We start from the raw sequence: 24,785 nt of genomic DNA, 5'->3' as shown, positions 1-24,785 counted from the left end.
GAAAAAGTGCCTGCATTGGACTGGAAGCTGCAAGCTGCACCCCACTGCCCCAAAAAATATGCATAGCATTGGCAGCCAAGTTAGATCTCCTCCGCCCCATCATCTCCTTGGCCTGGCCAATCGCTTACTTACCTAGAGCCCGAGCCACCGCCAGGAACGGAATCTGGTCAATCACTGTGCTTCGCCGCACAGGGCCATTGTGGGTCAGGCGAGGCCTCTTCCACACGACCCGATTCACGCCGGATTTATTGATCACACTAAAAGAGTCAGGGCAGGGTGGCAGGGAGAGGAATCCAGGAGGGAATAGGGGAGAAGAAAGAGAAGGCAAGTCAGTTACGAAGCTGTAAAACTGTCAAAGTGTGAATGATCTCATTGTTAAGTAGGAGCTGCAATAAAATGTTGGAGTGTAGAGCTGTGCTGCTCAGAGGTCTAGCCAGCTAAGCACCCTATTCCATCCCCCACTCGCAATTTTTCCACTAACTGTCAGTCGGCATTTTGCAACAAAGGCTTCGTGGAGCTGCTTTTGGGGTTTTCTCCCTATTTAAGACTTAAAAGTGTATATGGCAAGCTACCTTGTATTGAGGGAGACTATTGGCCCATCTGGTTCAATACTGTCCATTATTAGGAGAACCTAATTCCCCTCACAGAGCTAAAATTCTCATTTATCAATCAATTCCTCTTCCCGGGGAACTCTGGAAACTGTAGCTCTGTGAGAGGGATAGGGTTTTCCAAAGAACTCTCAGCATCCTCAACAAACTATAGTTCCCAAGGTTCTTTGGGGCAAGCCATGACTGCTTAAGGAGTTATAATACTGCTTTAAATGTCTGGTGCAGATGTAAGCTAAGTTTTACTCATCAGTTTCAATGGGTCTACCTTGAATAGGACTATCATTGGATACAACCCAGTATGTTCTGAGTTGACAAGCAAATGATAATAAATAAATAAATAAATAAATTGGAAGACAAAAGCTGTAGAGAGAACTCCTTGCCACTGGAAAACCAACGGCAGCAGAGGGAAAACAGAAGACTCATTCTGAACCCCCTAATGCATCCAACTTCAAGCAACGACAAAATAGTGTTCTCAACTGCAAAACTTGGACTCAGATCTATCTGAAGCCTAGAAGCTGAGGGGGTGACAGGAGGGGATTCTGGATGTATGGCCAAATGAAAAAGAGGGAACAACAAAGAAGCGGATCAGGCCAATGAGGAAACCTCTTAACACTGATAGGCTGCACCTGATCATGTGGAAAGGCCAGACTCCCTATAAAAGCTTCCGGATTCCTTGACACAGACAATGAAAGCACTTCACTGGCAGCCTAGGGGTGGTCCTCATGCTGCTCCTTCCAATGTGTTTCTTTCCCCACTTCTGGGGTAGGGGAAATAAACACAAAGGCAGCGCCAGACAGGTCTGTTGCCCTGAGATGCCACCACCTGGCATGACCAAATTGCTGGTGTTCGAAATCATTCATTCATTCATTCATTCATTCATTTATTATTATTTACTGCCTGCCCTTCAACCTAAGGTTGCAACCATAAAAATAAGATGGGACCCAAAAACATGCACCTCAAGTGCTAGAAACCAGGGTACAGAGGTACGTCTTAAGCAATCTCCAAAAGCTGTATAATAAAGGCATTTATTTAGACACTTGCCTTGGCCTCTCACCAAAAGCAGGAGCAAAGACTGTTCACATTAACCTTTAAAAAACAAAACCTGAAATATGTAAAACTACCCAAGTATCTCAGGATTTCCCCCAGCAACAGTAAGAAGAAAGGAAGGGAGAAGCAGACGTCACCATCCCTCTGGAAAAGGGTTCGTCAGGGACAAGAGCTGCACCTTGAAATTTTCAGCACCTGCTCTCCAGTGCTTAACCAGCAAGACCAGTTTGGGAGCCAAAAAGCAAACCACAGATGCCAAGAAGCAGGTGTCAGTTAGCTATTAATCCTTCAGAGTAGCAGAAAGGAGCTGTATGCCCAATGGGGACACAGAACTGCTGAGATGCGGATCAACGAAACTACAAACAGCAATCTGGGGACCACCTATAAGGTCACAGATAATATGGAATACCACCCCCAAAATGTGTTAGCAAACTGAGTTAAATAAAGCAGACAGAGTCCAGAGAGAAAAGGAATACTGATGGCACTTTACTGAGGAACCTAAACAAAAAAAAAGTGTATAATTTGAAGAGAAAGGAACAGAGAGGTCTTGGCTATCTTTTTTCGGGCCTTGTATTTAGCAGGGAGACATTCAAACCAAACATATAGAGGAAAAACTCCTGCAAGAACTACACAGCTGATCAGATCAGACCACCTGCTACCTCAGTAAATATAAGGTCGCTCTGACTGGTTGCTAAGCGACACCCCCTCTTGGGTAGCTGACTAACACCAAGGACAGAATTAGCCGCTAAGCCACCTGTGGGATGACCTCTGGTTTTGTACTTCCAACATCACTCCTCCTAAATGAGAACGCAGTCAGATGAGGGCAGACAGACAGGGCTGTAGCCAAAACATGGCCAACCAAAAGAGGGATGTTATCAGTGTGCTCAGATAACCCCACAGTTTCCAGGAAGCATATAAAACAAATCTAAAAGGGGGCAATTCTTCCCCCACCCAAAAGTAAAAAAACCACCAAGCTCAAGTATGGCCAATGCTCTCCAGTGCACAAAATGCCTAGTGCAAGTCAAAAAAGAACAATGAAAAGCCAACACAGGGAAAGTCTCAGTTGAGCTTGTTACAGCTTCAAGCATTCTAGAGGAAAACATGGCTGGCTAACTGGAATTCTGAACAGGAACACTTCTTTTACATGGGAGGGAAAAGAGACACCAGGGGAGCTACTATGAAACTATTAAGTGCCCCAGAAGTGACTTTAGGTCAAATTGCTTAAAATGTTTGGTCTAGTACAACCCAAATTGATTTAACTTTTTGTTGTATACAATTCAACAAACCCAAAGTCTGAGAATCAGTAGCACAGATGTTGTTAAGAAGCAGTGTTGTGGTAAGTTGGCTGCTCTGTTGTGGCTAATGCATTCCCCCCCCCCCCTTTTAACAGAGGTCAAGAGCTTAGAGCAGTAACTATGCCCCGTGGAGCTAGACTGGTGACTGGGAGCAGCTGCCAGGACCATATAACACCGGTCCTAAATTAACTCCATTGGCTCCCAGTATGTTTCCAAGCTCCATTCAAAGTGTTGGCGTTGACCTTTAAAGCCCTAAACAGCCTTGGCCCTGTCTACCTGAAGAAGCGTCTCCACCCCCATCCTCCAGCCCCAGACACCGAGGTCCACCTCCAAGGGCCTTCTGGTGGCTCCCTCATTATGAGAAGTGACATTGCAGGGAACCAGGCAGAGGGCCTTCTCGGTAGTGGCACCCACCCTGTGGAACGCCCTCCCAACAGAAATCAAACAGATAAAGAGCTATGTGATTTTTAAAATACATCTGAAGGCCACCCTGTTCAGGGAAGATTTTAGTGTTTGTGTTTTTAATATATTTTTTGTTGGGAGGTGCCCAGAGTGGCTGGGGCAACCCAGTCAGATGTGTGGCATATAAAACAACAACAACAACAGAGCAAGCCTGAAACAGGAGGGGATTCTCATCCTGCAACATGTGCCATCCCCTAGCGAAAAAACCCGATGCGCCTCTCCACCTGCTCTGCGCTCAAATAACGGGAGGTTAACAAGCCCCACAGAGATGCGTTGCTGGTGCTGTCAGCGAGAAAAAACCTTTGGGTTATCTCTGTTTCAGAGAGACTTGAAAAGAGAGAGGAGGGTGGAGAGGGAACGGTGCCCATCCATATGCTGCAAGCGCTCAGGGCAACGCTCCTATAAAGCGCTGCCAACTTCCAAGTCCCAGAGGTTTTGTTTTGCAACAGCAGCACGGCAGCTGATGGACCCCCTGCTACACACACACTCGCCTGCTCTCAAGATCCCCCCCTCCCCAAATCCTACAATGGCTGGAAAAAAAAAATCATTAAGCGCATCATGCAGCACCAGCAACAACTGTGGACTGAAAGATTGTGGGTGGAGGGCGCACACAGGACATTCTAGGCTTTTGGGTCACACTGCAGCGTGACCACAGGATGGGAAGATGAGCCCTGGTGGATCGGAACGGAGGACAATCTAGTCCTCCAGCGTCCTGTGCCCCACAGCAGACAACCAGATGCATCTTGGGAAGCCCATAAAGCAGCAACAGTCCTCTCTAGCTGATGTCGCCCAGCCACACGTTTTCAGAGGCAATGCTGCCTTTGGCCCTGTAGAATACATCCCTCGTGACTAACAATCCTTGGTTTGACAGGGGAAAGAAAGCGCTTCTCCGTGTAGCACGTAGTTAAACTGCGGAACTCACTGCCACAGGAGATAGCAATGGCGAGCAACCTGGATAGCTTTAAAAGAGGACTGATCAAATTCATGGAGGAGAGGGCTATTGATGGTTACATGGCTATGCTTTGCCTCCACAGTCAGAGGCAAGAACGCTTCTGAATATCATTTGCTGGAAACCACAGGAGGGAAGAGGGTCTTGCACTCAGGTCCTGGTTGTGGGTTTCCCCCAAAGGCATTTGGGTAGCCCCTATGAGAACAAGATGCTGGACTGGATGGATCACTGGCCTGATCCAGCAGTTCTTAGGATCACCCCGCACAGCTCTGAGCTACACATTAAAAAGATATCCAATTTCAAATCTCATTGAAGCAAAACTTTCAATAAAAGGCCTTGGGCTACCAGCTCTTATTTCAGACCAAGTCCCCACTGCCATATCTGTGATATGGATAATAATAAAAATAATATTAATACTGGCCTATCTTGTAGTATGGAGTACTGAGGTCAAGAATGGTATATTCTTTGCCTGTGCTGCACTGCTTCAGAATGCAGGGGAGGGCTGACATGATTAAATGCTCCCCCGTACAAATAATAAATCACTACAAACAGAAATATCAACATGCCAGGGAGGAAAGTTAATGTCAGGCCTGACCAACGTTTGCAACTGCACTTTGAAGTCTGGTTGGTCTGCATCTGCACCTCACACTCGGGCTGCGATGGAAACCATGATTGCCAGGGATTCCAACCATGGCTGACGTCAACCAGGGCGACACTAGATCGGCAATAGCCATTGGGGTGTCCTCCATATGTGGACTACAACTCCCATCAACCCCAGCTGGCATGGCCAATAGCTTGGGAAGACAAGAGCTGTAAGACACCACGTAGGCTACCCCTGCTATAGACTGTGTCCGCAAATGGCGGGGCGAAAGGAAGGTTAGCGCCAACTTGACCAACCTTGCTAATCTACTCCAACTCTGGTTGGGATGGGAACCCTGCTTGGTTGGCCTCTTGCCCATAGCTGGCATCCTGATTGGTTGGCATCCATGCCAAAATGACATCCAACCCCAGCAGGAGAGCAAAATGAAAAGGGGAACTCCTGAGGGCTGGCTCATGATTTATGGACTAGGACTCGCAGGGAGCCAGAGCTTTTTCTGCGCCAGAGCTCAGCTCCAGATGCCGGGGTCTTGCAACCAAAGGGAGCCATTTGCTTTCATGACTTTCTTTGCAAATTTCCATCTGGCAGCCTGCTGCTGGAAATGGGACTAGACAGACACTTTGCTCTGATCCAGCTAATAAAGTCACACATTCATATATACATTTTAAATATTTCATTTGTTTGTCCATTTCAACAGCCAACCAGCATCTCCCTCTCACACAAATAAAACACATTTTAAAAAAGCCAGATAAAACAATTTTAAAAAGCTTAAAACGATTTGAAACCCTGAAAAGCTAGCAGTGTTTAGAAGCTGAGGGAAATAGAGAATTTTTCACTTAGTGTTGAAATGATAGTGAAGCCTCCCCTTATTTTGGGCATTGATGGCAGCAAGGTAAGAGCCTCAGTGCAGGGGCAGGTTGACATCAGATTTATCATTTGAGGGGACATTTTCAGAGACTGCTGTATTATACGATCTTTGCTAACTTTACCTTCATTTAAAATCAGGAAACATTTATAATCATTGGCACCTCCAGTTAAAAAAGGGGGAATCAGCAACTGACAAAAAGGCTCTATCTCCCCCCACCCCATAAATTGTCTACCTGTTTTAATTTCAGGCCCGTCACATTAATGTTCAAAGTCCTAAATGACTCAGGCCCTGAATATCTGAAATGCGGTCTCCTTCACTACAAATCCCCTCGGGAGCCAAGATTGGCAGAAAAGCATCATGTGGTGTCATGTGATTGACAGCTCACAGCGGTCAAAGTGGTCCACAGGGGGTGGAGGGAGTCAGGATCTGACCTGTCGGCCAGATCCAGCTGCCAACCCCAGGGATAGATGACCAGAGAGCCTTGTGAAAACGCCTCCCCTTGGGAGCAGCATGGGACGGGTGCAACGGCACTTTTTCCTCTCATGCTGTTGGGCCCGCTCTCTCTTAGATAAATTGCCGCCAGATCACTGAACAACCCTTTACCCGAAGGTTTCTTTTATTTTCCTCTTAAAATTCTACCCCAGCGTATCCTGCGGGGGGACCTTTGTGAGGGGATAACTAGTAAGTTGGAGTCTCAGACAGGTTTTCTTTAAATAAACAATAAAAAATTATTTAAGGCAAGATAGTGTATAACACAAATGGGTTAAACTTAGGCTACATCAGGAATACAGTGTGATTTTGCTTAAATTCACCCTCAGTTGTTTTAGAGTTTGGTTCCTTTATACAGTGATACTTTCTTTCAGTTATCCAAACTCCTTTAACAATCCTGCTCCCGAGGTACTTTAGGTAATAGACCAGGGATGTCCAACCAGTAGATTGCGATCTACCAGTAGATCCCCAGCTGATCCTGGTAGATCGCGGGATCCTTATTGTGTACAAAAAGTCACCGGGGGGGGGGCTAAAAAACTCTGTGCACCACCACATTCTGTCCTCCACAATACGCTGAGAGCAGAAGCTGTTTTTGTCCAGAACCAACTCTTTTTCCCATTAACTCTTTTTACCTCAACCTGTCTCCCTACCTATCTCCTAACCTCAATTCTAACCCACCTCAGCCAATGCTCTTAACTAACTGTCTCTCTCCAAATCCTCTCCTTTTAAACTCTCCCCCTTGGAACCACGGCCAATCAGAGGCTGCCATTCGTTAACCATTTGCTGGCAGGTAAAGACAGAAAAGGCCCAATCGCCTTCTAAATCCAGCCTGTGGATGGTCCGGGAATCATGCTTTACATGAGTAGAATGTGTCCTTTTATTTAAAATGCATCTCTGGGTTATTTGTGGGGCATAGGAATTCGTTCATTTCCCCCCCCCCAAAAAAAATAGTCTGGCCCCCCACAAGACAGTGGACCGGTCCCCTGCTGAAAAAGCTTGCTGACCCCTGATCCAACCTGTCCAGCAGAACCAACGTTTTCACCACACAGCACAAGAAGATAAGACAAGATGGCTACCTGCCCCCGAGGCCTTCGATCCGCTGCCTCTCCTTCGGAAGCTCAGGCTTGTGATCCTGCGTGACCTCCACAGCCCGGATGAAGTCGTCCTTGGGGTCGTCTTGGACTCCGAGCACCACACCCGAGTCGCCGACGTGAGCCACGTACATCTTTGAGCCCCGGATGATGACCACACTGGCGGTCGTCCCAGACGTGCTTGGCAGGCCTGTCATGGTCTTCGGCCACTCTGCTGCAAAGCGGGGCAGGGAGAGAGAGAGAGATGAGAAAATGGATTTTAACTTAGGCACAACATCCTGAACAAAAAGCACGGGCATAAACCAGGCCCACAGATACTCATTCCCTGAAGGGGTCAGGTGGCCTCGGTGGCGCAGCGTGCCTTCCATCAGCTTCGGCTGGTGGCCCAGCTGCGCCCCAATCTGGACAGGGATAGTCGCCTAGGCTCTGGTAACCTCTCAGTTAGATTACCTCAACGTGTTTATACATGGGGTTGCCTCTGAAGACGGTCCAGAAACATCAGCCAATGCAGAATTTGGTGGCCAGGTTGCTCACCGAGACAAGACGGTTTGAGCCGGTCCTGGTCCAACTGCATTGGCATCCCATTAGCTTCCTGGCCCGATTCAAAATGCTGGTTTTGATCTATAAAGCCTTAAATGGCTCACAGCTGCAATACTTTGAGGACCGCCTTCATTATACTGTATATGTTTAGGCGCCAGGCAGAAATGGTCCTTTTCAATCAGGCCTTGGGCCAATTAACATATATCCTTTTAAATGTGTTTTTTTGAGGGGGGAGATTGGTATATTCTGTTCTGGTTTTTATTATGTATTTTGTTTTATCTTATATTTTAATGCTGTGAACTGCTCTGAGGCTTTTGGATGAAGGGCACTATACTACTACTACTACTACTACTACTAATAATAATAATAATAATTGGGGAAATTTTCTCAGCATAAGGCCCACATTCCCTTATTTCCAGAGTCAAAAGCAAGGGAAAACATGGAAGTGACTATTCCCTGTATCCAGTGGGCCAGTTCCCAAACTCAAAGGCCACATGTGCACCATCAACTTAAAGAACTAGCATGTGACTCTAAAAAGCGATGGCTTCTGACACCCCTAAATAATTCTGGGAAAGGCCATTTGTTAGGGGTGCTGAGAGTTGCTAGGAGACGCCTGTCCCTCTCACAGAGCTTCAATTCCAAGAATAAGACTTGTTAAACCACACTGTGGCTCCAGGAGGGGAACGGGGGGGGGGGTCTCCTCACAGCTCTCAGGAAGGGGTCGCTTTTGAATGGTACAGCATCTGTTACACGTGAGGAAGGCTCAAGGGTCAGGTGAGACCCCCCCCCCCCCCGCCGCCTGAAACCCTAGAGAGCTGCTGCCAGTCAGTGTGGACAATATTGAGCTTTATGGACCAACGTTCTGACTTGATATAAGGCCACTTCCTACATTTCCCAACTCTTCTGAGACACTGAGGATGCCTTTGGGGGTGGGGTGGAGGAGGACACAACATATACACCACAAATATCACTGCACCACGAAGATTAAAGAAACAGCAGCACAACAAACTGTGTACAACCACAGTCAGCTCATGGTCAAATCCATTTTTTGTTTGAGCCCACACATACACAGAAGGCATGCTTAAACTCAGAGATCCAATCAAGACTTTTCTAGACACCTCTCCTCTCCCCTACACACACACACACACACAGAGAGAGAGAGAGAGAGAGAGAGAGAGAGAGAGAGGACAGATTTTTGCAGCCCCTTCTCTCTCTCTCCCTCCCCCTTGCCAACCAAATGCACTCAGAGGAACAAAGGCAGGTCCCTCCCCTACACCCCTGAGCCATTGGCCAGGGAACAGAGCCAAGAGTGCATCAACTGGCTGCAGCACATGCCAATTGCCAGCTGGGGCTCGAAAACCCAGCTGCTAGGAGCAACCCTGGGTCTTGACACTGATCCTTCTTGCAGCTCGTTCTTCTTCTCTGAACGCCCAGCTGCTGGGAATCACAAGTGGGCAGATTCGCTGTTGCGTTCCTGACACGCTTGCGGACTTCGCACAGGCAACTGGGTGGCCGCTGACATGCTGGGCTTGGTGGGCTTTCAGTCCGATCCACCAAGGGCTCTTTTCTTAGGTTCTTATGATCCAGAATTAACAGCAATGTACAGCCCCTGTCAGTCCTGCCTAAACCCTGATTATTATTATTATTATTATTATTATTATTATTATTATTATTATTATTATTGCAAACATTTGATTTATTTAGCTATTATCTGCATCCCACTTTTCCTTCTGGATAACAAAGTTGAAGGCAAGATCCTCAATAACCATGCAAGGCAGATGTCCATTTAAGGAGAACTTGACTGCACCCAAGTCCACCCCGTGAGTTCACGGTTAAAGTGGAGATTTGAGTCCAGCTCTTCCAGATCCAACTCTAAGGCTGCATTCACATGGAAGAAGAAGAAGAAGAGGAGGAGTTTGGATTTGATATCCCGCCTTTCACTCCCTTTAAGGAGTCTCAAAGCGGCTAACATTCTCCTTTCCCTTCCTCCCCCACAACAAACACTCTGTGAGGTGAGTGGGGCTGAGAGACTTCAGAGAAGTGTGACTGGCCCAAGGTCACCCAGCAGCTGCATGTGGAGGAGCGGAGACACGAACCCGGTTCCCCAGATTACGAGACTACTGCTCTTAACCACTACACCACACTGGCTTATTCCACACGGAAGCTTATTCCGTTTCCCTTATTCAGTTCTGCATTATATTTGAGCTTTCAAACAACATAAAAGCTACTTCTTGAACTTTTAGTGGAATATAGTGCAAGTTCAGGGCTAATTTCAGTGTTATTTCCTTCCAGGAAAAGAAAAATCCATTTGTAAGTAATATGGAAATGGGTACGAAGCTTGCATTATAGATTCGGAGGTGGCTTTTGGCATCATGTGAAAGCTCAAATGCAATGTATAAATGAACAGTTAGGGAAATGACGATAAATAGAATGCCTGCAAATAAAAAAAATCAGGGTTTGGGCAAGAATGACAGGCACTGTACAGTGGCACCTCAGGTTACATACGCTTCAGGTTACAGACTCCGCTAACCCAGAAATAGTGCTTCAGGTTAGGAACTTTGCTTCAGGATGAGAACAGAAATCGTGCTCTGGTGACGCAGTGGCAGCAGGAGGCCCCCTTAGCTAAAGTGGTGCTTCAGGTTAAGAACAGTTTCAGGTTAAGAACGGATCTCCAGAACAAATTAAGTACTTAACCAGAGGTACCACTGTACTGTACAGTGCAGTTAATTTAGGGTCATAAGAACCTAAGAGGAGCCCTGGTAGATCTGACCAAAGGCCCAGCATCACAATGGCCAAATGGATGCCTTATAGTACTTTTCAGACCATTGGCCCACTATTGTCTACACGGACTGGCAGCAGCTCTCCAAGATTTTAGACAGGAAGTCTTTTCCAACTGTATCCCAAGATGTTGAGGACCGAACCCTATCACACACAAGAGGCTATGCCTGTTTCCTAATGTGACCTGCATTAAAAATGTTTTATTTTTTTTAAAAATAAAAGCTTCCTGCCCTATTAATCAGGAGCAACTTTTTAGTCAGTTGAGAACATTTTGATTGATTCATCAGCTACACCTTGCAAACCTAAGCATGACTGCAGACTTCCCAACATGCAGTGTTCCCTCCCACCCAGTTCATTTATACCCCATCTTTCTTCTGTGACCTGATCGCAGTGCCCCAAGACCTTGCTATGCCATTGGCCGCTGAAGGCTGCCATTTTTCTTTCCCAGGGTTCCCTGGTGCGACACTACACTGAGTGCGCCCCATGGCATTGTGGGGAATTTAAAATGGCACCTGGAGAGGCTGCCTCTGGAAAAACTTGCAGCCAGGTGAAGGGGAGGGGAGAATAACATGGAGGGGGCTACAGAAAGCAACCTGATATGTCCCTGATGCTATCTTATGTAGCCTGAAAAACCAGGAAAATGGGTGAGAGAAACAGACCCTAAAATGGCACACACAAACATACTCCGGTTCTGCTCTGCAAAACAATTAAGGAAGGAAATCTGAAATTTGACAGCCACGCTCCATTCTTTATGAGAACCGGGCATTTGCAATATATATTTCGGACATTCCCCTTGTTGTCACTAATTCAGTCCAGGCCTGTTTCCTGGCTACAACAAGCTGTAACCAATTTTGGCCATACCCTGTTTTAACAAAGAGCTTACAGGGGGTTTGGGATAGAGGAAGGGAGAGACAAAGGCTGAAATGCTAACCCCACTTTACCTGAAGCCCCAATGAATTCAACATGGTTTACTTCTAGGTAGGCACATGGAAGGATTGCAGCCCAAGTAAGGAGAAAAGGGTACAATCTTATTAATGGATAGGAGCCCAGAGTTCTGCAAAGCGCTTAAAATGCACAAATGTTTCCTTTCATGATATACACTGACAAAACGGGGCTATTAGGATATTCTGAGTTTTGTACTTAATTTTTTCTTCATTTCCACACATATCCAAGTTCAGGAACATTACCCAGCTTTCACGCTACTAACACAGGATCAAGGAAGGGGATAAATGACCATGAATTTCAAATAATGTACATTTTTTAAAGGGGGAAAAGAAGTGAAGGCAGAATGAGCAGTGAAACAGTTGTAAAGAAGAATTAAGCCTGCAAAAGGGGGGGGGGTTAATTGTGGTGGGTGTACAAGCTGACAATGCTACACACATTTAACCAGGAGTAAGTCCCACTGAAATAAGCAGGATTTTATTTTATTTTTATATCTCACCTTTCTTCCAAAGAGCTCAAGACAGCATATGTGATTCCCCCACTCCCCCAGGTAGGTTAGACTGAGAGATGCCAACTGGCCCAAAGTCACCCAGTGAAAACTTGGTGGCTGAGTGGGGATTTGAACCCAGGACTCATGGGTCCTACTCTAGCCAACTACAACAAACTTGTGAGTGCCTTAGAAGAGCACCTCTAGGGTGTGATTGAAGATGAATGGAGCTATGGACTTGTGAATGGAGCACAAGTAATCAAAAATAATGGAAATTAACTGAAGAGTTACTGTATTTTTCCGTGTATAAGACTGTATTTTCCCCCAAAAAATGAAAGTTTAAAATTGGGGGTTGTCTTATACATGGAATGTTGCAATTAATTATTTCTTAATTTGGGGCTCAAAAAATAGGGGGCGTCTTATACATGGGGGCGTCTTATACACGGAAAAATACGGTAACCCGAATAGACTCTTGTCAACTGCCCCAGTGCCTCTGCATTCATTGACCATGTCAGGCAGGAGGAAACATTGGCTTTCTTAGCAATCATACAGCTCTCTGGATGTTGATGGGCTTAATGCCATCAGCCGCAGCCAACACATTCAAAGATAATGGGAGCTGGAGTCCAAAAACATCTGGACAGCCACAGGTTGCCCACCCCTGGCTGAAAGTTATGTGAAACCACGGGTCAACAGTTCCACATGAAGATGAGATTCTGTCTATTCACAGATGTGTGCAATTACTTTGTAAGCGAGACCCAGTCAACGCTTCCTCTATACACAAAGTCCCAGCTCTGGAGTCCAGTTCCATTCATGTGATCAACAGAGATCAACAGGATTTGGCACCAAGCAAGCAGGAACAGAACTAAGGCCCAAGCCAACATCTACTCCCCATCTGGGCATCCTCCTCCCTACATGAGTGTTCATAAAACTGGGCCACAATTCTGCAGGTGATTAATTTCGGAATAAGCCCCATTGGGGTTAGGCTCCCTTTGAGAAAGGGGCTATAACTCAGTGGTTGAACATTTGCTCTGCATGCAAAGGTCTCAGGTTGGATCCCCAGCATCTCCAGGTAGTAGGGCTGGTAAATATTCCTGTCTGAAATCCTGGTGTGATGCCAACAATACAGTGGTACCTCGGGTTACGTACACTTCAGGTTACAGACTCTGCTAACCCAGAAATAGTACCTCGGGTTAAGAACTTTGCTTCAGGATGAGAACAGAAATCAGGCTCTGGCGGTGCAGTAGCAGCAGGAGGCCCCATTAGCTAAAGTGGTGCTTCAGATTAAGAAAAGTTTCAGGTTAAGAACGGACCTCCAAAATGAATTAAGTACTTAACCCAAGGTACCACTGTAGTGAGCTAGGTGCCAGTGTTAGAAACAGGTAAATAAGCTAATTGCCAAATGGTTCCTTAAACCTGGGCTACAGTCAACACAATTAAATATCTAGGCACCATGGGGGGGCAGTGAGATTTATTACTATTAGTTTCATTTCTATACTGCATTATAGTTTAAACAAAAAAAATCTTAAAGTGGTTTACAACACATTAAAATATCAAATAAAACAATCCGGAATAAAACAAAGCCAAGCTTCAAGGAAAATATTTCAGATCCTTCTTTAATTGACATTTTGCTTTCCCCATGTTTATTTACCTACTTAAATTTATATAGCTGCTCCACAGCAAGGGGCTCTGGGAAGCCAGTGTTAAAGTGTTGGACTAGGACCTGGGAAATCAGGGTTCAAATCCCCACTCAAGTCATTAAGCTCACTCACTGGGTGACCCTGGGAGTCAATCACAGCCTCCTAACCTACCTCACAAGGTTGTTGTAGGGATTAACTAAGGAGGGGGTGGGTGACCCACTCTCTGAGGGGAAAGGTGGGATATAAATGCAGTGAATAAGCTCTTCTGCTTACTTGCTTAAGAAAGCTGGAGAAGCCAGCCAGAGGGAGATGTCAATTGCCAACCTGGCATCCAGAGATCTCCATGTAGTCACAACTGGACTCGTGCCATCAGTAAAATGTGCCTGGTGCCTGGCTAATTTCGAACACTGGTGGACCCCAATGGTCTAACTCAGCTTAAGGCAGCACCTGAATTCCTGTAGTCCCACTCAATGCAGTAGGACACATTTCCTAGGCAACACACACAGGATCCGGCTACATGTCGGAATATTTATATCACAACTTTTTTTTATTGGCAGGTCAGAAATTCAGACAACAATCTATTATCAATAATACTATTTTTTTAACTAACCCCCCCCCACAATCCTATCCAATGCATGATGCATTAAAAAAAAAATAATCCAAATGCATCGCTTGTAACAGCAGCCCAAAATGATACTATCCAATTTATCCTGAGTCAGATTTAATCAGGATCTGTCTTCCCTTATGTGAACGCTACAGAAAGGAAGTAAAAACCTGGAGCTACTTTAATTCCAGGAAAGGAGGTGTCATGGAAGATGCTCCCCAAAACACACACACACACAATGGAGGGAGCCCCTCTGCCATTGTAAATCCATTTACGAGGAAGTAAGCTTCATTGAAAGCAAAACAATTAAATAACAGAATGAGTAACTCAGTGAGAGCTACCTCTGAAGTAGGCGTGAACAGGGGAGGACTCTGAAGCTGGCACTATAACACTGTGTGGCACAACATCCAGGATCTTCCTGAATCTTGTAGGACTTACTTCCAAGGAGACCTGCACAGGCTTGCAAGAAAACGTGCTGTCATTCTGGAAATCCCACTGGATTCCACCAGGAAGATGACAGCCGGTTGCATCTAGTGTTATGTTCTATTTAGAGTCTAGCCACTGAAATCAAAGGGGCACGACTAAATCAGGTCTATGTCTTTCAATGGGCATTAGAATTTAGTTGGATACATCCTTAGACAACTCCAGAGGAGTTAATTCTGAGACGCTGCCCATAGGGGTGCGAGGCTTTTGCTCATTTACCTGCGAGGAAGCCCAATTCATAGAAGACAAACGCCTTCCTCCTGAGTAAACCTGCATCTATCCGGAGCTTCAGTTGCAATCCGAACCCTACTTACCCGGGAGTAAGCCCCACTGAACTCAAGCATGGCAGGGTTAGGACTGCGTTGTAAAGTAGGCAATCCGAACCTCACTTACGGGAGGAGAGGGGGCAAGCCCCACTGAATTCAGTAGGCCTTACTTCTGAACAAGTATCGTTAGGATTGCGCCGTTACTCCCGAGTAAACTCCGGCGCAAAGTCCAGCTGTCATCGTGCACCCATTTACTTGGCTGCAAAGCAAGCCCCGCTGACTATATTGGGGGAAGCTGCGATGGGGGGTAAAGGTAAACAAACAAACGTGGGGAAGGGGGAGGTAAATAAACAAACAAACAAGGCGGTGTGGGGTTTACAAGCAGCGAAGGGCAGCAGTAACTCACGCAGCTTCTTCCACATGGCCCGGTGGCAGGCGAGGAAGCCCTTGCGGAGGGCGGCGCAGACGGCGGCCGGCTTGTGGGATCGGAAGCCCTTCTGCTTCTTGATGAAAGGCCAGAGGTTCTCCCGGGCGAAATGGGCCGCCTCGCGCCCGCCGTGCCCATCGCAGACGGCGAAGAAGGCCACCGAGCGGTCGCCGCCGCCATCATCCCCGCCTAATGCTCTGCCGCCGCCGCCCGCTGCGCCCATCCCCGACGCCGCCTCTGGCTCCGGCTCAACCAAGATGCGGGTGACGTCCTCCATGTATTTCCTGCCGCCTTGGTCCGAGAAGAGGCTCACCCCCAGAGAGCAGGGACCCTCCATGCGAGGAGATCGGGCCGCCCCCTCTGCCTCCGCCCGACGGGAACCAGGCTGCGGCCGCCGCGGCCGCCCCCCCCACCTCCTTCCTCTGCTTTATCCCTTCTTCTTCTTCTCCTTCCCTGCTCCCCTGAAAAGCCTAGAGATGATCCGCGCTCGGCTTCTTTCTTTTGATGCCCCCTCCTCTCCCCCCCCCCCCAAATCAATCAATCTCTCTCTTTCTCTCTCTCTCTCTCCCGGCCGGCGGTGACTTTATTGTTTATGACCGTCGGAGGAAGAGGAGGAGCCGCGGCGGCGGCGGCGGAGGCGCTGGCAGGCGCTGTCCAGGCATGCCCTGTTCTGGTTCTCCCTCTCCCCGTCTCTAACCCTCCGCGCGGGCGGCTCGGAGCGCGATGTAGCAAAAGGCGGAACAATCGCCGCTTCCGATAGAACGCCGGGGAGGTTCGACGTTCCAAGGGAGGAGCGGGGGGCGCGCCTCGCGTGCACTAGCCTCCGCCTCCCCCGCCGAAAAGGGAAAACGAGGGAGGCGCGCGCAAAGGACAGATTTGCCAGTTCTCCCTGTTGCTCCTTCCTCCCACGCGCTGACAAACTCAAATCTTTTCATGTTGTGTTTTAAGGACCTCCTTGTAATCTAGGCAGAAGATGGAATGGGTTGGCGGTTAGTATTTTTAAATTAATATTTATTTGATCGTTGGATTTGTTAGTCGCTTTACCTTACTCCAAAGGCAGCGGAAAGCGAAGCAAAAATAACCCCATATTAAAACTTAGGGGAGGAAGATATGCGTTCCAAACACCCCGCACACTTCTCAAAAGCCCTACAGATAAAGGATAACCGAGGACCCTTGTCATAGAAGAAAGCTTTTGTCTGGCGTTGATTTTTTTTTTTAATCGTTGTACTCCGCCTTGATCCGTTTTTACAGGACTCAGGAGTGCAAGTTATTGAATTCATAAACAAAACATTAACACTCCATTGTTAAAGAGTATCTTTTAATTCATATTATTTTTCTGTAATTAATATTTGTTATGATGGATTGAGGTATCATTATTAAAGCATGCTTTAATTCGTGTTATTCTTTTTCTTCTTTAGTCAATATTTGTTATAATTCATGCATGCATTGTGCAAGAAGTGGCCTTTTTGGAAAACGTTACCCCAAGATGTTCGAAACCATGTATATATTGTTTTATTCAATAAAGTTTTCTTTGACTTATTTTTTTTTAACAAAAAATGGTTTGATTCAGGTTAAAAGGTGTCTTTGATTTTTAAAAATTATTTTAATGGCATAATGAATTCATATTCATGAAGCTTTCTTGGCAGGGTCTCTGCCTTTAACCTCTTACTTGTGCTATGGTAACAGCATATTACAGAAATATTTAGAAATTTGAATTTTTAAAAATTGTAATCAAAACAATGGGGTAGGATCTAGACTTAGCCATATTTAAAGTACACATACTCATGATAACACCCCGACACTCTCACACACTAATTAGACTACAACAGGCTCCAGAAATTGTTAGTCTTATGACTGTCTTGGCCTTGTTACATACACAGTGGTTAGAATGATGGACGGTGAGGAGCTGCAATATGTTTTATGTGCCTGTGACACAGGGCCCTACCTTCCAGTTAAAATTATGATAATTAAGCTTTGGTATAGTTGACAACAGTCTGCCCTACTTGCGTTTAATTTCCCTCTGACCAGACTGCTTGCATTTTTTACTACTTTGTGTGTGTGTTTATATACCGGCTAATTAGGCATGGATAACACACTCCATGCAGCTGATGATGTGGACCCTATTTCACGAAAGCCTATTATGCCATAATAATATGTCATTCCCATTGAGCTCAGTTGGACTCCCTTCCCAGGGTCATTAGGTATATGACTTCAGCATCAGTCTGAAGTCATATACCTAATTTTGTAACATTAAGGTGTTACAAAACCCTATGTTTCTTTATCTTTTTACCTGAGGCTCTGCAAATAACAGGTTTGACAGGTCTCTCTGTCAAACAGGGCTTGCAATCAAAAACTAGACAAGACACAGGAAGGTTTGTAACTTGGCATCTTACCTGGCTTTGTCACTACCAGAAACTTGCAACAAGGTGTGTTGAAAAGCGACCTGAATATCTCAAAAGTGCTAGATACCCTTTTAATTTACTTATTAAAATGTATATGCCGCTTAATAAATATATATATATCCTAAGTGGTTTAACATTAAATGATTCAAATTGTTTATTAAAAAATAGCAATAAAAACAGACTTAAAAACTGGTGACATAATACAGTTAACAAAATATAGATAAATTCAATGATTTTAAGAAACAATTGAACATAACAAGGTTTCACGTATGAGTAGGCTTACCTAAATCAAAAAGTTTTAAGTAGGTGTCAAAAAACTAAGAAAAAAAGGTGCCTGCCTGGTAATAATAGGGCTGTAATGTTTAATCAGGTTGGTATTTTTGTGATGGGGCAGTGAGGAGGAAAAACGCTTAACTGACTCAGAAGGTGGCCTTAATTAATTGGACAGCAGATTGTTGTTTAAATAAGTTAGTCTTAATAAACGTGATCCTAAAATCTGTAAATGACAAACATTATTTTATGAGAAGTATTCACTCATTTTTTTTTATAAAAGTTTATAGTCTCTAGGTTTTGTAGAACCTGAGATATGATGCAAAATGTAACGGCACTATTCTTGGTCAGTTTGGTGTGTGAGAAACTAGCTGTTGGTATATGTATTACAATTGCGTATTTTACAAAGAATGAATTAAAAAGAGGCTAGTCAAATTCATGGAGAATGTGGCTGACCACAATGCCCATGTTCTCCATGTGAGAACAGGATACTGGACTCAACAGATCCTGATCCAGTGGGGATTTTCTTATCTTGCAGACCTTTTTCTAGGACTTCTGTTCAGTCAATGAGAGGAATCAGATGCTGGACTGAATGGTCCTTCGCAATTATGTTTTTATTAGTTATAATATTTTGGGATGGACCCTACACCTTCAGAGGCAGTCTACCTCTGAATAGCAGCTATTAGGGACAGACAACAGAGGCGGACTACTGCCCTCAACTCCTGCTTATAACAAACATAAGGCTGGCGCTTCTTGAAAATATATCCGCCAGACAAAATGGACCGTTCTCTGAGCACAGGAAGGCTAAGCAGGAAGGTCCATTGCTTGCAAGGAAGCAAGCCTTTCAACTTCTTTTCCGCCACTCTTCCCAGCATTCCGCGAGAGCACCGGCGGGGAAGACTAAAACGTACAAAATACCCCGACCAATCAGAAGTGAGGGAAGGCGGGCGAGCTGACAGAACTGTTCCGTACGCGCCTGCGTGAGACGGATGCGGACTTGAGCGCGCCCCGATTACGTTAAAGAATGTTTGGGCGGCCAGTTTATGCGGCAGCCGGCTAAGCTGTTCCTAAGGCAACGAGGCGCAAGCAATCGAACTCAGATGTCTAGAACAGGAAGTGAGAGAGGAAAAAGGAATACTGTAGTATAGAACTACTATATAGATATTTAAGTGGTGATAGTTTGCCATAGGTATAAGTAGCGAGTGATAGATACGATATCGAGAAATACCTAAAACTGTATAGCTAAATATCAGAAAATAATAATAATAATAATAATAATAATAATAATAATAATAATTAATAATAATAATTAATAAATTACTTATACCCCGCCCATCTGGCTGGGTTTCCCCAGCCACTCTGGGAAGCTTCTAACAAGAGATTAAAAATACATTAAAACATCAGTCATTAAAAACTTCCCTAAACAGGTCTGCCTTCAGATGTCTTCAGAATATGCTTCCTTCCGCCTACAAATATGATCGATAAGGCTATTGTCTGTTGCTGAAGGACTTTTTGAAATTCAGTATATTTATATCTTCCTTTTCCTCCAAGGAGCACAAGATGGCAACCCAATTCCCCCCTCTCCTTGATTCCCCCCCCCCATCTTCACAACAAACCTGTGAGGTAGAATAGGGTGAGAGGTATAATGACTGGCCCAGGGTGAGCTTCAGGATTAAACTAGGCTTTGAGCCTTGGACTCTGAACTCCTAGTTTGACATCCGTTAAAGAGTTACTGCGCCTGCTGTATAGGTTACAGCTACATTTTCTGTGCTCTTTCAATAAAGATTGTAAAATATCCAAGCGCTTGAAATCACACGACAACCACACCTGTATACACACAGTTGACAGGATGGAGAAAAGCAACCTTTTGGCTGCCTTCATTTTGGACACAGTAGGATGGTAAAGTGCTAAACATATAGGGTTACTAGTGAGTATGCATCACCAGCAAGTCATTGTGTTTCACTGGCAAAATATGTGGGCCGTGGCAATCAGGCCTCTATTAAAGACCCACTGTGTAGTCTTGGGCATGTGACAATAATGCAGTCTCAGTTCTCCAGACTAAAATTGGAGCAAGGGTCACCACAGTGTTGCAAAAATTGCAAGATTTAAAAACAAGCAGAAAACAGTTTTTAAATAAATGGTAAGTAAGTAATCACATATATTGACTTGTTGTATACCTTTGATGCCAAAGCACTAGCTCTCAAGTATGTGATTCTCTTTAAGTCATGATCATAATTCCTGGATTTGCCAGATGGGAAACAAATAGGGCGGGCATGTGTATCAGGGAAGATGGGGGGCATCTGGGTACACTTGCCCCAGGCCTCAGAGTTCTAAGCTGGCAGAAGAGCTCCACAAGGGGCCTGCCATACTTATGCTGTCATGCCAAGAATGCCCCATTTCTCCCAGCTGACCAGAGAGTTAATGGGCGAAACAGCCAGTGGTGAAATGCCCATGTCTGTCTGTATGCACTGCAAGTCTTCAATAGTAACATCTTGACCTGTGTTACCATGTTCTAACATGTAGCATCAGATCAACTTAGATGGCAGTGCCGTGCTGGCACATCTCATGGACAAGACTCCCGCCTCATGCCTCAGACAAGCTCTGCACGGGCCTGAAATAAGGTATTATTTGCCTAATAGCACATACCTTTGCTCTAACTTGGGGAGAGGCAAGACATTTTTTAAAATTGAAGCAGGGAGCGTGGTAGCGTGGATGCTCAGGATGCACTAAAGCAGTGGCCTGATTCTGAAAGAAAACCAAAGGCTAGAGGTTGGCTGAGACAACTCTGCTCCTTGCTCAGCGGCTCTGATTTCCATATACTGTATTTAATGGTTGTAGTTCAGTGGTAGAGCAAAAGGTCCAGGTTCAATCCTTGGCATCCCCCGGCTGGGCTGCGAGTGCCCTCTACCTGAAACCCTCTGTTCATTGAATCACAGAATTATAGAGTGTCAAGGAACCACAAGGATCATCTAGTCCAACCCCCATGTAAAGCAGGAATCTTTTTGCCCAACAAGGGGCTCGAACCCACAACCCTGAGACGGAGAGTATCATGCTCTACTGACTGAGCTATCCAGGTGTTGATTACCTTCCACGGTCAAGCACTTTTATATTGCAGCTGAAAAAGACCCAAAATGAACTTTGTACATGTTCAGAAACCAAAGGTTGAATCCAATGTTAGTCCTACTCAGAGTAGACCATACCTTAGGCCCTTTAATTTAAATGGGGCTACTCTGAGTAGAGCTTTGTCGAATACTGCACCAGACAGAGAGATCTATCTCCAGGGCTAAGCAGTATTTTTGCAAGCTGTGGGAGATAAGTCACAACTCAAATCAAGCCCAAGGACTACTTGTCACTTTGCCTGCTTAGCTTAGTTCTACGTCTGCTTTCCAAGAAGCTTCCCAATCCTACAACCTAAACTAGTTCAATGCACATGTCATGTGTGACTACCAGTACACTAACTAAAATGTTGCACTGTGGTACAGTCAGCTACTTTTTCAGCACAGTTCATGTACATTTCAATGAACTGTGTGCACACCATACATTTAAATAACAAGTTCCCCAAAGAATCCTTAGAACAGCAGTTTACCTCCTCAGAGAACTAGAATCTCCAGCACCCTTAACAAACTACAATTCCCAGGATTCTTTGAGGGAAGTTTTAAACATGCTTTAAATGTTCACACTGTGCCACCATGCTCAGCTCCATCTCTGAATATAAAGATTGTGGTATTGTTGTTGTGAATGTTATTAATATATTACAGGTTATTGATGTGCCTGACACTCTTCTGACGAAAGACTTTGTCTCTGCCCCAATAGCTTGCAAACTAAAATCCAACATGGGAAATAAAAGGCAGTGAAAGATAAAAGGAATAATCTGTGACACTTAAGATATTCTTACAGGCTTAATTCAAGTACAGCAAGGAAGGGGAGCCTGTGGTTCTCCAGATGTTGGACTACATGTCCCTTCAACCTGGACCACTGGCTGTTGCTGGCTGGGGATGATGGATGTTGTAGTCCAATAACATCTGGAGGCTCACAGGTTGCCTCACCTTGAAGTACAGCATTGTAAACAGCAGGTTGGGTCAAAGGCTTTTCTGAAAAGTAAGCTTTGGTGGTAGTAAGAAGGTAAAGGTAAAGGGACCCCTGACCATTAGGTCCAGTCGTGGCTGACTCTGGGGTTGCGGCGCTCATCTCGCTTTATTGGCCAAGGGAGCTGGCGTATAGCTTCCGGGTCATGTAGCCAGCATGACTAAGCTGCTTGTGGTGAGCCAGAGCAGCGCACGGAAACGCTGTTTACCTTCCTGCCGGAGCGGCACCTATTTATCTACTTACACTTTGACGTGCTTTCGAACTGCTAGGTTGGCAGGAGCAGGGATTCAAACCGCCGACCTTCTGATCAGCAGGTCCTAGGCTCTGCGGTTTAACCCACAGTGCCACCTGCGTCCCTTCGGTAGTAAGAAAGGTGGTGACAAAAAGAGGTTTGGGGAGATACTCCCAAGCATCAGTCATCTTAGGAATAAGGTGGCTGGCATCATTTAAAAAGTGTGTGTTTAAATACACGTTGACTTTCCCAGATGTTGTCACACCACTACAAAGGAACATGAGAAGCTGCCTTATACTGAGCCAAACCACTGGTCTATCTAGCTCAGGGGTCAGCAACCTTTTTCAGCCGTGGGCCGGTCCACTGTCCCTCAGACCATGTGGTGGGCTGGACTATATTTTGAAAAAAATATGAACAAATTTGCCCCACAAATAACCCAGAGATGCATTTTAAATAAAAGGTCACATTCTACTCATGAAAAAACAAGCTGATTCCCAAACCCTCCGTGGGCCGGATTGAGAAGGCGATTGGGCCGCATTCGGCCCATGGGCCTTAGGTTGCCTACCCCTGATTTAGCTGAATAATGTCTGCACTGGCTAGCAGCAGTTCTCTACATTCCAGTCCCAGCCTTTTGGAAATGCCAGGGATTGAACCCGACACCTTCTGCAGGCAAAGAATATATCTGCCACAAAGCTACAGCTCTTCCCTATAAATTAAGCAAGTTTCCAGTCCTCATGGTTCTGAATAAAGGAATGACTGAAAGCTGAGACAGACCATTGGTCCATCCAGCTCAGTAATGTTTACGCTGACAGGCAGCAGCTCTCCAGATTTCAGACAGGGTTCTGTCGCAGCCTTATCTAGGAATGCTGCGGACTGAACTGTCTGTATGCAAAGCAGTCCATCTATCACTGAGCTATGGCCCTTCTCCTAATAGGACATCAGATCTACCACACACCTGGACAGCTCTTCAGAAAGGTGAGGAAAAATTCCATTTGTAGTTTGTAATGAGAAGGCATGGCACATATTTGAGGATCTTGGAGAAGTTTTTCTTAAGGGTGCACTGAACACATGCCCAGGGGAACTATGTGCTGAGGTCCTTTTTGAAAAACATTTGTTTTCGCTTTGAGGAAAGGCACTATGCACAAGTTTAGGAACAGTTTTTCCTCTGTATCCTTAAGAAACTTATTTTTCCTTTATTGATGCTTTTAACTTTACCATCTTCAAAATTTAAGCTTGGAGACCTCTTTGATTGTGCTGCAACCCTTGCTTTTAGAAAAGCAAACAAACTACAATCTTTAAACCTGCAACCTTATGGAATGTGCTGCAACCTATTAACAGGAATTTATTAGTAGTAGTAATAATAGTAACAAAGAATAACTTAGCAGTACATATCGTTATTAATATTAAAGTTGACAACCTTTAAACTGACAACCCTATGGACCATCTTATAATATTTTTTCTCCCACCCACCCCCCTTTTGATTTTAAAATCTGGACTAAAAGGGATGAGGAAAAACCCCTCTTTTTTGTTCCAATGTGCTTCCAAACTACACAGAAGAATTTTGTTTTCGTTTTTTTAAGAGTTAGCATTGCTGTTTTGTTTCTATTAAGAAAAACGGAACAATTCTGTTCTTTCATTTCTATTGTGAAGAATAAAACAATTGCTATTTTACTTTTTTAAGAAAAACACAAGGGTTTTGTTTCGTTTTCAAAAATTAAAGATGCATTTCTTTTAATGTTGTGGGCGGGGGAGGAATAAAAGAAGTCATTTTGCTATTTTATTTTACTAAAAGAATCGAAAAAGTCTTATTAAGTATACTTCTTCTTGTTATTCCTGCAGGCACACATCCACTGACTCCCGAGACAGACGGATGCCAACCATTATTTTTTTATTATTATTATTATTATTATTATTATTATTATTATTATTATTGTTATTGTTATTGTTATTGTTATTATTATTATTATTTCTTCATTAAAAGCAGCAGCAGTGAAAAGACCGCAGCCACCGGGTCACAGCCAGAGGAGAGAGAAGCAGCGCGAGACCCGCGGCCTCGGCCTTTCCCCTCAGGCCTCCTTCTCCCCTTCCTCGCGCTCCCTTCCTCCTTTTCCCTCCCTCCTTCCTTCCTTCGTTCCTTCCTTCCCTCCCTCCAAAGCGGCAGCAGCAGCGGCGACGGCGCCCCCAGCGGCTCCCTCCCGAGCAGGCCTCGCCCCGCCGCCGCGGC

The 24,785-nt window shown here is 45.2% G+C and overlaps 1 protein-coding gene across 2 annotated transcripts in view; it reads right to left on the bottom strand.

The window, feature by feature from the left end:
- PPM1D (protein phosphatase, Mg2+/Mn2+ dependent 1D) overlaps positions 1-16,756 on the bottom strand; it is a 33,752-nt gene extending 16,996 nt beyond the window's left edge. The window contains exons 1-3 of one of the 2 annotated variants that reach the window (XM_081890442.1): positions 15,551-16,756; positions 7,393-7,621; positions 133-257 (exon numbers count right to left, since the gene is read on the bottom strand). In XM_081890442.1, coding sequence (XP_081746568.1) covers positions 133-257; positions 7,393-7,621; positions 15,551-15,908 — 712 coding nt within the window. In that variant the 5' untranslated portion in view covers positions 15,909-16,756. The remainder of the gene's footprint in view (positions 1-132; positions 258-7,392; positions 7,622-15,550) is intronic. The other variant, XM_081890441.1, reaches the window with a different exon arrangement.
- Positions 16,757-24,785: the final 8,029 nt, after the last annotated feature.

This window comes from Podarcis melisellensis, assembly GCF_964234715.1.
Source record: "Podarcis melisellensis genome assembly, chromosome: 15".
NCBI classification, from domain to species: Eukaryota; Metazoa; Chordata; class Lepidosauria; order Squamata; family Lacertidae; genus Podarcis; species Podarcis melisellensis.
Note: the sequence above shows the minus strand (reverse complement) of the source record. Positions and strands in the feature narration are given on the sequence as shown.